Here is a 13,465-nt window from a genome sequence, read left to right as displayed (position 1 = left end):
TTATCACCATGATACTTAAAGGACGGGTTCACAATGTTATCTTGAAACAACAGTCAGGTGCCCAAATGAACAATGAAACAGGTTTTTCTTGCTGTAATCATTCCTCCTGTTTATACTGACGCACTTACAATATAAGTGATGGGGGCCAAAATCCACAGTCCTCCCTCTGTGCAAAAATGTATTTAAAAGTTTATCTGAAGATGATATGAAGCTTCAGTCGTTCAAATGAGTCAAATCAAGTAGATATATTTCATCATTACAGTCTCTTAAGTGCCAAAGTCCCTTTTTTGTCACTATACTTCCACCGCAACTCAACAGAGAAACACAAAGAGGGAATTTGATGCTAAAAAGACTGTAAATGTGGCAGATATCCACTTGATATGACTGACTGCTGAACAGTACATTGAAAGCACATTTGAAGGGGATCTTTTAATAGCCAGTATGAACAGGAGGAATGATTACAGTGAGGTAAACCTCTTTCAGTGTTCATATGGACACCTGGCTGTTGTTTTAAGACAGACTTGAAAAAATGTGAACCTGTCCTTCAATGACTTTTCCTAATATTATGAGAATAACTTATGAACATGATGACACGTAGGAAATTTTACCTGATAACATTCATGTGCAATATATGTGCTTTATAATTTGGTTTTCACACAGCACTTCCTCTCCTTAACCCCAAATCTATTTGTTTTTGTTTTATTGGAGCATCACTAGGATTTTACTTTCTCTTCATTAACCTCATTTATAATATTCAAAGTTTCAACAACACAATATAAAATGCCACAGGGGGGAGACGAAGAACATGTAAACAGAACAAAGGGCACAAAATAAATACAAAACAAATGTAATGAGAGCAAAGCTAAGTAAATTGAGTAAATGAGGGGAACAAACAAAAAATGAAAATAAATTGTATCTGTTAATTAGTCTGATGGTTTTAACAGCTTTTTTGTTCAGACAAGAGGAGGTTAATAGCTATTGACATCATTCATGAAAACAGAAAATAATGGTTTGCTTCCATTGGATTTTGATTTCTGGATGTAGTATTATAGCAAAATAAGATTAGTCACAGTCAGAGTATTCTTTCAGTAGAAAATCAGTATATCCAAAAAATAACCTCAAAGAAGTTAGTATAGTGATACACAGAAACTAATATCCATGACTTGCTTTCAGAATCAAGATTGGACATTGTTTGTACATTTTTTTATCTGTCAATGACATTTTGGCAAACAAAAAGAATATATGCATAGCAGGTATAACGTATAAAACATGAAATATTTTATCATTCATATTAATAATAATGCTTTATAGTCATTTCTGTTATTTGTCAACCTCATTAAATGTGTAAGGCCAGTTTGTGGGAAAGAGAAGTTAACACATTTCAACAAACTCGGTTTAATGAAGTCAGAAGAAACGAAAAACACATTTACATAGAAATAAATGTGGATTTTTTAACAATAATGATAATAATCATTACACATACTGTACAACAGATCTTTGAGACCCCAAACAATGAGGAAGTAAAGCCAATGTCAACAAAACAAAAGGGTTTAAGTCAACACAATAAATATTAGCAACAAGTCCAAATTAATGCTTTTCGTCTTTATTTTGCAGCACATTTAACTCTGGGAAGCTGCCGGGGAAACACAATGTCTCCAAATCCACATCTGGCTGCTGCAGTCAGAGTTTATGTTGAATGAGTTGTGATGGGTGAGTAAAAAGAGATTTTATTTTTCTCTTCATTTCATTGTTATTTCTCTTTTTAGTGACTGCATATTTATATATATTCCTCCAATAAAAATACTTAAAAAGTAGTGTTGGGTCATTCATGAAACCAGATACACAACAAAAACTAACGCTTGGTCGTCTTACCTCACTTGTGAGTCGCTTTGGATAAAAGCATCTGCCAAATGACAAAATGTAAATGCAAAAACAGACACATATATAGTGAATTGAGAACGGTATTTGGCATGCCATAGTCTATAAATCTATGGTCTTAATCTGGTTGTTCAATTAATGTCCACAATCTGGCAGGAATGGTGACATACAACATAAAGAGGAGAGGAATAATATGTATGGGTACATTTAACTGTACTGCATAATGTTGACCAGAGGGGGTCACTGTGCCTCCAGGCTGCAAACAGTAGCCTGTTGACATTCAACTGCTACTTTCTTGAACTAAACCATACATTTTCTGAACTTTACAAAGACTTTTCTTGTCGAGTGAAGGACATCTCCATAAGCTCTCAGCAGTCTGCGTGGACGCCACTGGGTGATGAAGGAAAATCGAAGATGAGAATTTTGAAGTTAGAAGCGGGAGAGCCTCAGGGAAAAGAAAGGAGAAGGAAACTTGATTCATCGAATCATAGTGAGAGTGAACATGAAAAAGAAACATGGTTAGAATGAAGATTCGGGGTTTGAAAGAAGTTGCTGGATGATGTGGAGCTTTGTCAGAAAAGCACACTGTGGCAAAGTGAATTAAGAATGAAGTGGGTGAAGTTATAGAAAAGGATGGAATGGATGGAAAAAGCCTTGAAAATCTTGGTTTTGGGTTTGGAGATGAATTTGTACCCAGTGGCATGTTTTCCGCTCAGCAAGAAAGCTCCAATAAAAGGTGTTGGAGTCTAACACAGAGTGGATGCAAGGAGATTTAAAGAGTGTAAAGAGGTGACAGACAGCTATAGAATGAAGAAGTTTGACAAAGTTGTTAATCAAAAGTGTGAAACTAAATCTGTCATACTTCACTTTGATTTGGAGTACTTGCCTGATAGGAGTGTTCTTATCCAGTGAGGCAGTATGTTCCCCGAAACTTTGCAGTGCAAGAACTGTTGGAAGTTTGGTCATAGTTTGTTTGTATGTAGGAGTGATTTTGCCTCATGTAGGGAGAATGATTGTGAAGGAGACTGTAAGAAAGATCCAGAGTGTCTTCTTTGCAAAGGGAATCATGCAGAATGGGAGGCTAACTGTCTAAAGAGAGTAAAGTAGGTAGAAATAATCAGGGTCAGATCTAAGGGGAGACTTGATCAATCAGTCAAGAAGCATGATGAGTTTTGCTTTTGTAGGGATCAGTTGAAGTTTGTGGCCTTTGTGGCAATTAACTGTACTTCTGGAGTAGAGAGGAAATTAAATTGGAGAAAATTGACATAATTGTAGATGCAGCCAGGAGATTTCTGGATGTTGTGGAAGTTTCTGGAGAAGGTGTGCAGCAGCTGTTGAGAGAAGCTTTTAGGCTCTCTCAAACTCCTGAAAAATAGAGAATTTATAGCAGAGTGGGAAATGGATGGGAGACTTTTAGTTTAAATTCAGTAGATGGTGGTAATGCGACATTTTGGAAGCCAACCGCCACTAAAAACCAATAAAAAGAAGAAGACTTGTCAAAGAAAAGGCTAAAAGCACTGGTTTGATTAGGACATGGCATCACTGTGAGTAGTGGATATTGGTATAGTTGCAACTGATATAGTGGAAACAATTTATATTAAACAACTTTTTAAAAGATTTCTAAGATGTCCCAGCAAGGCATTTATGCCTTTGAAGAGCCCCCGTACTGATTTTTCTCAATTTGATAGCAAAAAATTGTAAGCATAGTTTTAATCTGCTTCTTTATGTTCATTTTGAACTGTGTGAAACAGCAGAGCGTATTGCTATTTATAGGCCTGGTCATTTGTTGCTTTTCTCTGCTGATAGACACAGTTGTCCCTTGCCACCAGTAACCAAGACTGCCTTGATTATACTGGAACCACCTGCTGTCCTCATGTTGTGCACAGGCATGTTCCAGTAGAGCTCAGTCCACTCTGGGATGAGACAGGCATGGGACACGTTCTCGTAGGCATTAAGATTTGTTTAGGCCACAATTAGCCTATCTTCACTCAGTCGCAGCACCAGAAGATTTATTATAAGACTGAAATTGAACCCCCATAGAGATGTTATCTGCCGCATACATGTACAGCAGGATAACGTCAGGAGCTTTATCCTAAGGAGGCGCATGTAACAGTTTAATTGGGATTCTCAGACACTACGGAGCACCTGTCTCCTCCTGTCAGTTATCTCATCATCCTAAAACTGCGTTTGTCCTTTTCCACTGATAACTCAAGACTTGGGAGCATAAACTCTTGACATCAGTATTTAAATGTTGCAGCATGGGAGCAATTACCATTTAATCCACTCAGCGCTTAAAAGCAGAAAGCCCCTAAAAGCAGGAATGTTTTAATTACATTCCAAAGTGGAGACAAAGCCAGAGCAGTAAAGCTCATCTTGCACGTCATTGTTCTTAGTGAAGGTCTTCTGTCTGTGGCGCCTGTCTTTCTTTAAATGTTGTTGTTGTTTTTTTTTTTACAGAAATAACCCTTGGTATTAGAGGTGCAGCATTTAGTCGATTAATTGATAAGTCGATCGACAGAAAATTAATCGCCAACTATCTAACTTTGATAATTGATTAATTGTTGAAATTCTATGATTCCAGCCTCTTAAATGTAAATATTTTCTGGTTTCCTTAATCGTGTATGTTGGTCGGGACAAAACAAGACATTTTAGTCTGCATCTTGGACTTTGGGAAACAGGGATCGACATTTTTCTACATTTTCTAGACCAAACATCTAATCGATTAATTGAGAAAATAATCAACAGATTAATCTATAATGATAACTATTGGTTGCAGCTCTAGTTGATACACAAATACCAATAATTAAAATACATTGATTGACTGCTATAACAATAATAATAATTACAAAGTGCTTTACAGATATAGAAACAGACTGAAACACTGGAATTAGATAGATAGATAGATCAAATGGCCTATATGCGTACATTGACTTGCAGGAGAAAGAAAACAAAGAATGTAAATATAGTTCAGTTTTTCCTAACTCAAAAGCAACATTAGTTTGTTGGTGCTACAGGGCACATGCAGGATATTCAAAGTAATAGCTCATTTTCGAAAATGCGACAGCTGTAACTTGCCCTCATTAAAATCCTCATTGGCTCTCTGACGTACTAAAGAGACTACAATTTGCCTTGTTAATGGAAGTTCTTAAGCACGGCATGTTTTGCCACGGTGGCTTTTAAACTATCACGATGGATTAGCAAGTTTGCTAAACTGCGCACACTATGGATGATCCATAGGCTGTCCATAGAAGTCGGTTGGATGATCTATAGTTTAGAGGGGACTAGTTTTCTCTATCCATCCTCTGTGTTTCTGCTTCCACAGCTCTATCTCTTATCAACGCCGGCGGCTCAGTAGGCCTTTAAAACTATGGATGGTATTTGTTCTGGATGATGCTATGTGTGCATCTGTTGTGCATCTGAAATAGTCTCTCATCTTGTCCTTACAAAGGAATGAGGAGGGCTGCAGGGTCAGAGTGGAGCATGGGGGTCTATAGGGGATAAGTGGGGGTGTGTGGGGCTGACAAGACTTGCTGAAGGAGAAAATAGACTATTCCATCTGTCTCAAAACCCGCCCTTCTGCTGACCCACACTCTGGAGACTTTGATCAGCCTACGGTCACATGGTAAAGCCAAACCTTTAAAAGACCCCCCGAGCAGCACACCCAAGACCCCAGTCATCTCTTGTGTGCCAGACACCAGCTGGTCTTGGTGTTCATCCTGCTTTCTCTTCCCTGGAAAGCCTCCAAAGTACCATCATGTCAGACACTGAGGAAATTGTGGAGGAGTATGAGCAGGAGGAGGAAGAGGAAGAGGAGGTGAACGAGGAGGAAGAAGTTGAAGAAGAAGAAGAGGAGCAGAGAGATGATGAAGCAGAGAAAAAAGAAGAGCCTGCAGAGGAAAATGAGCATGAAGGAGAGTCCAAACCGCGACATAAGACAACTTATGTGCCAAATATTGCTCCTCCAAAGCTCCCAGATGGCGAGAAGGTGGATTTTGATGACCTCCATCGCAAGAGACTAGAAAAGGATTTCAACGACCTCCAGAGCCTCATCGAGCTGCATTTCTCCAGCCGCCAGAAAGAAGAGGAAGAGCTGGTCGCTCTGCGTAACCGTATCGAACGCCGCCGATCTGATAGAGCAGAACAGCAGCGCGTCCGTGCGGAGGAGGAGCGTGAGCGCCAATCACGGCTGGCCGAGGAGAGGGCGAGGCGCGAGGAGGAGGCGGCAAAGCTGCGCGCTGAGGAGGAGGCCAAGAAGAAGAAGATATTCACAAACAAATCATTCGGTGGCTACCTGCAGAAGGTCGACCAGAAGAAGGGCAAGAAGCTGACAGCCAGAGAAGAGAAGAAGAAGGCGTTGATGGAGCGCCGTAAGCCGCTCAACATCGACCACCTGAACCAGGAGAAGCTGGCGGAGAAGGCGCAGGACCTCTGGAAGTGGCTCCATCAGCTGCATGCTGAGAAGTTTGAGCTGGCAGAAAAGCTCAAGAGGCAGAAGTACGACATCTACGTGCTCCGAAACCGAGTCAGTGACCACCAGAGGGGCTCCAAAGCATCCAAGACCACCCGCGGGGCCAAGGGCAAGTCTGGCTCCTGGAAGTGAGGACACAGCTCCAACTGGACAGCCAAGTTGTTTTTGGACTATTTGGCTTGTATTTCCAGTTTGTATTATATAAGATATTATATCAGATTAGACTTCATGTATTATCTGCGATTGTTCTAACTTTGAGATGCTGGTATTTACCAGTCTGTTTGTTCACAAGCTGAGGCTGACGAGTTTATTGAATGCCTGCAAACATTTTCTAAAGATATTCAGAATTTCGTCAACAAAGGTTTCAGGTCGCCAAATGGGGGGGGGGGGGGGGGGGGGGGATTTAATGTGTTTGGAATAAATCAACTCATTTTAATTGCTTTTAGAGTCAAGTGACATCATTTAATCAAATATTGATTATGTTTATGGTTATGTTGACTGGGTTGTGTTAAACGTGTGAAAGAAACTTAAGTCTAACAGGTGTTGTGCAGCTGACTTTTTAGGCAGCTAATTTAGTCTCTCAAGCTCAAGACTAGCAGTGCAGGCCTGCAGTGTTTTTAGCAAAAAGACCCAACAGTTGACTGACAGGTGACGCCCAGCAGCGGAAGAAGCTTCACAGAGGGGTGTTTGATGTCTACAATAAGCTCCTCAAAATATTAAAGTACAAATTAAATGTTTTGTAGGGCTTTTCAGTTTTTCTAGTCCTTTTTGCAATTTATGATTAGACCAATCTTGCTTATTTTAGGGAAAACTTTATCAAATTTATCAGAATTTTGATCATAGACCACAATTTCGCCATTAGTTGAATAAATTGACTAATGAAGACCTGAGACACCTGAGAAATTGTAAAAGACTTTATTCACATGTCTACACAAACATACAGTACATAAGAATGGAGCAAAAAAATAACATTGGCACTACTTTGCAAAATAATTCAAAAGAAATAAATATTTTCATTCACAGATTCAGGATTCCTTAGCAAATGATGCATCAGAGGAGAAGCTAGTAAACACATTTGCTGCTTATTTAATAGAAGAAAATGTAACATCAGGAAGTTCCCAGTTCCAAGTTATTTCCCCACATCCTCTCCAGTTCTAATTTCTTAGTTATACTGCATTTATAAAACCTTCTTATTAGAACTACATGGCTTTAAAATGATCATAATCTTAGATCCATCAATATAAACCTTAATGTGACTGACTCAAATATATTTTAGAGGCCTGGTGGGCAAGCAGTCTGTGATGCATCCTTTTCTCTCTTTCCTGTCACTTTCTCCTGCCACATGTTGAATTATTTGCCACAACATCCAATCAGTTAGTAAAATATCATCCCATTTCAGGTCAAATGTATGTGAAAGTGTATAGTAGTAACATATCATGTCCACTAGATGGCACTAGAACACCAGTTTGTAGCTTTTAATGCTGGAAAAAGTACATTACATAACTAAATGTTTACATATGCAATACATATTTTGTTACTCATTAAATAATACAGTTTACTCAGACAGACAAGCTTTTAAACACCAGTTATGTGTTTAACTTTAAAACTACAAGAAAAACCTTTATATCCAACAAAACATTTAGGTAACACTTGTAACTAAATAATTGCCAAAGTACTTCTTGTCTTTGTCAATGCACACAGGTTATCCATTTCATGTTCAGACAGACTTTTTCAATGCACAGCAGGGGAAAACAACCTCTTAACCGACAGTTATTCAGTGAACTGCAGTGAAAATATATGTCAGACCAAGGTACAGGAACATTTCTCTTCCCTGCGGCTTTTGATTGTCACCCAGGCTTGGACTGTCAATGCCTTACCGCTGTTTTGCTCTCATGGCTGTGACAAGCCATTAAAAGCCCCCCCAGACATGGCTGTATGCCGGCAGGTTACCATAGAGACTGGGAGAGGCCATCTATGCTATCAGGTCTCAATACACCCCCCCCACTCCTCTCCAGCTTCAACACGCCCACTCGCGCATACACCCCGCCACTTCAGCCTAAAGGTGTGGGGATTGTATTGATGATGGTGTAAAAAAAAAAAGCCTGACTCGACACCATACCAGTACATCAGTCGGCCACCTAAAGAACAAAATGTTCCCAAAAGTCTGAAGTAAATTGGACGACAAGTGGTTGCTCGGTGGTGATACAGTTTATCTCCCTTCCCCGCTGCTCTGTTGAACCATCACAGTGGATGGATCCAATTTAGGTTTAAAAGGAAGCATGCACTTCATGGTGATGCACACAGACTTGAAACATATCTATTCATATCAGAAAGGCTATGTGTGTGTGTGTGTGTGTGTGCACGCACCTGGAACAGCAGCTGCAAGGTCATCATGAGGTCGTTGTCTGCTCATTACTACCCAGCAGAGACTAGAGGATAATGTAAGTGCTTCATGATTGACAGCACCCGGGCCACATTCTCAACCCTGAACAGGAACTATGATATTTGTATTTAAATTAGCTGTTCAGTGGTCTGTTATCTGTTGTTTGGCATTGTAGGGATGTTTTTTGGCCTCAGTGTTTAAATATTTGTACTTTCAGCACTACAAAAAATGTCCTTTAAAATCTTGTTTTCCTTCAAACAGGATTAGAGATCTGCCAACAGAGTGAGACATCTAGCCAATTTAACTGTTTCACATCTAGATATCTGACTATAATGGTGTTTTTTTAAAAAAAAAAAGATGTCATAGCTTCTTGATTACTGGTTGATAACACACAAATTGCACAAGGAGAAGATTAGAGTCCTGTCAGCTGATGTTTTGTTGTGATGATATGATACTACATATCAATGCTCGGAGCAGGCATCTCTCGTTTTCCTATTTAGCTGTAAGTCCTTTTTCATCACAGCCTAAAGCACCTAAAGATATAAACACGCTACAAATAGATCTGTGTGTCAGTCATGGCTGTGGTGCAAATTCACCTTGCTAGAGGTGCAAGAGTGTCACAGGTGGACAAAAACTGTAAATTTTTATTTTCATGAAATGAGTATTTCCACACCACTGTCATATCTAAACCCATGTAAAACCACATCTAAACAAATGATATATGACATGTAGGGGTGTGCCTGAATACAAATACATTATTCGGCAAAGCACAAATAGTGGGTTTTATACGAATATTTGTTTCATACAAATATTTTAAAATTTATTTGTTTTTGGGAAGAAAAAAAAAACCCCATGTCAAATACCAGTTTGCAGGTCGGTTACATCGTTATGTCAGTATCTCTCCTCTGCTCCACTGTTACATCTATCAGGGGTAAGTCCCAAGGGACTCTCCATAACCTGTTGTTCCCCTTCTCCTTTCCACAAAATTAGGTTGTAAAAAATAGGCAATAAATGAAAAGTGCAAAGCCCTTGAAGTTCTTCTACATGTTACATGGTGTGCTCTGTGTTATGGGTATATAAATAGGTAGAAGTCTGTCTGCAATGAGTCAATGAGCAAAATTTTAGCTCAGTAGTCAGCGCAGTCGTCTATGATCAGGGAGACTCCAGTTTGAGACCTGGTGTGGGGACCTCCTTCGTAAGGTAGTTTATTCACGAACACTTATTGTAACACTTTAATTTTCTAAAATTAAAAGCATAATAAATACAAAAACAGGATTTTTAAGCCTCTTTCCACTTTTATTTGAATACAAATACAAATACAAATAATTTTGCTGCCTCAACAAATACAGATAGAAATACAAATACTGGGCTCTCTGCACATCCCTACTGACATGTTAAATAGTGAGCTTTGTTGAACCTTTGGGACCAGGCTAGCTGTTTCCCCCTGCCACCAGTCTTGATGCTAAGCTAAGCTAACCAGCTGGTGGCTGTAGCTTCATATTGAGAGTAATATCATCTAACTCGCATTTCCCAAAATTTCCTTGAAGCCTAATCCACATGGTGCCTACAAATAACACCACACTCATGTAGTGTGAATTGTTGAGGCTATTATGATCACCATTATTACTCCATTATGGACTGTACAAATGTACTGTACTAATGGCTAAATTTCAGAAGTTTTTCTTTTTGAACTTTACAGAAAATGTTAAACTCTTAGCAAGAAAGCAAATAAGCAAATTTCCCAAATTTCTACCCCCAAAAAGCTTTGACAACATTGTTAGAACAACCTGGTTAAGTTAACAGGAAGCCATTTAAAAGGCTTTGGTTCTTCTTCTATCAAACAGGTTGCTAAACCACAGAAACAAGTCACTGCTTTTACTCTGCCTGAAAAGGTTGAAATTGGTTATGATGATTCTCGCCAAACAGAGACATAATTACAAAAATAGTTCACATAAATATCTGAGAATATAAACAGCAGCTGGCAAAGGCTGCTGCCTGCATGTAAATGTGTTCAGGGAGGAACAATATAATACTGGCTTGGCTGGCTGTGTTGATACAGTCATAATCTCTAAATTTCCCGTTTGTCTGTATGCCTGTGTGTATATTTAACTCCACAGTATCCACCATAAAGGCTGTCAGTCTATGTGATGCAGTCACTCACGATTCCTTTTATTTTGTTTTTACAATTTTCTTTAATGACAATTAAATGAGATTATGCCTGTTGGTTAGCACTGCGAGAGATAAAAACACATTTTCAGACTTATCCCCCTGCTTTGTGATACAGCAGCAAACGTCTGTGTACTTTTCCATTTATAACATTTCTGTTTTATCTTGTTTTGCTGCAAATAACCTTTTAACATTCAGTGAAACCAAAGACAGATCAGTTCCTTGCTGAAATTAAAAAAACATAAAGCAACAAAGATTACTTGTCACATTATTTCAGCTTTCATGCCATAAATGCTTTTATTCAGACAGGCAGCCTGATGTTGTTTTGAATTTGTTCACTCATTAGTATTGAGTCGATTAGTCCGCAAACTACAAACTAAGACATAGAAATTCTCTGAGGAAGAAAGGTATTATGTATTCACAACATCAATAATCCATAAAGATATTTGCTCTCAAATGTAACCACAGAAAACTGCAAATCTCTGATAGGATGGTGGAAATACTCTCGATCTTACTCAATTAAGGCAAATACTTTTTACTCCACTAAAGTTATCTGACAACTGTGGTCACGATTTTACATTAAAAAAACATATAATGTGCAAAGAATGAAGCAAAGTCAAAGATTAAACTAAGAAATAGAACAGAAAGCCTTTATTGTCATTGTAGATACAACAAAATTTGGTTGGTGCATTAAAAAACACAGTACAACATAGTCTCACACAATCACACAAGTCCTAAAATAAATAAATACATTTATATAAAATGGTAAGGTGTATCAATTAAAATAGGTGTAGTATATACTGGAGTAGTATGAAATATTGCACATAAATAGATGTGATTGTTGCACAGCGTGAAATTCAAAAATGTTTTCACTATCCTGAGATCTATTGAATATTAGATTCTTTAGACTACAGTGAAAAACGTCCATTACAGCTTCTCAGAGTCCAAGGTGACGTCTTCAAATGTCTTGTTTTCTTCCTCCAACAGTCCAGAACCCAAAAGATATTCAGTTTACAAAAATATAAAACAGAGAAAAGCAGCAAATCCTCACACTGAAAAATGTTGCTGTAATGTTGATGTAGCAATGATAAAAATCTCAATTAATACTGTACCATACATTTAATAATATAACATTCCTTAAAGGGTCATTCTTCATAATGAGAATTTTACTTTTGATAGTCTCCCTCCACTCAAAAATGTGGTTTTCTTCTTGTTCCTACAGTTGAATGTTTGAGCTCCACATGTGCAGAGTTTGACACCTGAAGGCTGTTTTCACATTCATCTGCTGAAAGTGGAAAGTTTCTCTGTGCTCGTTGAAAATCTTATTGTTAGGGGCGAGCCTTCGAGCATGATTTGTGACAATTAGTTCTGAAGCCAACCCTGGTCTGTTAGTTAACTTAGAAAAGTGTAATGTGGAAATTTGAAGCCTCCAGCACACAAACACTGAGAAGGACCTTTACAGTGAAGTATGAGACATCTTGTGTCCAGCAGTTACACTTTTGAAGTGAATACATTTGCATATCAATAGATTATAGATTTTAATGAGGGACTAGGAGTCAATGCCATTTTAAGGGTTTTAACATGCTAATTATGCTTTTTTTTAATGGAAAAACCATATCAGACACACATTATTCTTCCAAGCAGAATAATTTTGTATGTCTTAAAAGTCCAGTGTGTAGAATTTAGTGGCATCTAGAGGAACGGACTTGGCAGAAATGGAATTTAGTATTCATTAGTATGTTTTAATTAGTGTATAATCACCTGAAAATAATCATTGTGTTTTCGTTACCTTAGAATGAGCCCTTTATATCTACACAGGGGGCAGGTCCTTTTCCACGGAGGCCACCACGTTGCACCGCCATGTTTCTACAGTAACCCAGAATGGACAAACCAAACACTGACTCTAGAGAGGACCTTTCACATTTTTTGCGAGTTTTGTGTCCACCATAGTTTCTCCTACACACTCAGAAGGGGAGGTTGAGGGGAGGGGTATTCAGTTTGTTGCAATCAGCAACCTCACCACTAGATGCCACAAAATCCTACACACTGCACCTTTAAATAATACATGTCTGGAGGGGATCTTTAAGTATCTTTTAATGGTATACTTCTGTACTTTTACTTTTAGTAAGAATTTGAATTTTACTTTTATTGAGGACCTGTATACTTCCTCTATTACTGCGTGGTCTTAAATTCGACCATTGTTCACTTCACTTAACTGAAATCATTAATAAAGTACCTGCTATTTATTAAACAGAGAACTGGGTGCTCTAGTAATGACTTTGACTTTGATTTGATCAAAGAGGGTATTTTTCCCTGTGCAGCATCTTATTGAATTAGGAGATAACTCACAGGTTAAGTAATATTTAAAACAATAAAACTCATAATATATAAGAAAATTTCATGGATACTTTAATGTCTATATTTGGTTTGAAGTTTGAAGTTCTCTCTTGTAGGTGGTTTGCATTTTTCCTAATTGTAAACAGACTTTTGTGTTGTCATATTATAAACACACACATGCACACAGGATGCCAATTGGGAAAGCAGCACAGAGCAATGCTTGAGCTCCAGCT

The 13,465-nt window shown here is 38.3% G+C and overlaps 1 protein-coding gene across 4 annotated transcripts in view; it reads left to right on the top strand.

Annotated features, from left to right (window-relative positions):
- Positions 1–1,620: 1,620 nt before the first annotated feature.
- The window catches only part of tnnt2c (troponin T2c, cardiac), an 83,169-nt gene continuing 71,324 nt past the window's right edge, over positions 1,621–13,465 (top strand). For 3 of the 4 annotated variants that reach the window (XR_006093889.1, XR_006093892.1, XR_006093891.1), the window contains exon 1: positions 1,621–1,710. Coding sequence is in view for 1 of the 4 variants with exons in the window: in XM_042403203.1 (XP_042259137.1) it covers positions 5,633–6,478 (846 nt within the window). In the remaining 3 variants the exon portion in view is untranslated. Of the gene's footprint in view, positions 1,711–5,326; positions 6,479–13,465 lie in introns of those variants that run through there. The other variant, XM_042403203.1, reaches the window with a different exon arrangement.

The sequence above is a fragment of the Thunnus maccoyii genome, chromosome 23 (assembly GCF_910596095.1).
Source record: "Thunnus maccoyii chromosome 23, fThuMac1.1, whole genome shotgun sequence".
NCBI lineage: Eukaryota > Metazoa > Chordata > Actinopteri > Scombriformes > Scombridae > Thunnus > Thunnus maccoyii.
The sequence above is the reverse complement of the archived record's forward strand: the minus strand, read 5'-3'. Positions and strand labels throughout refer to the sequence as shown.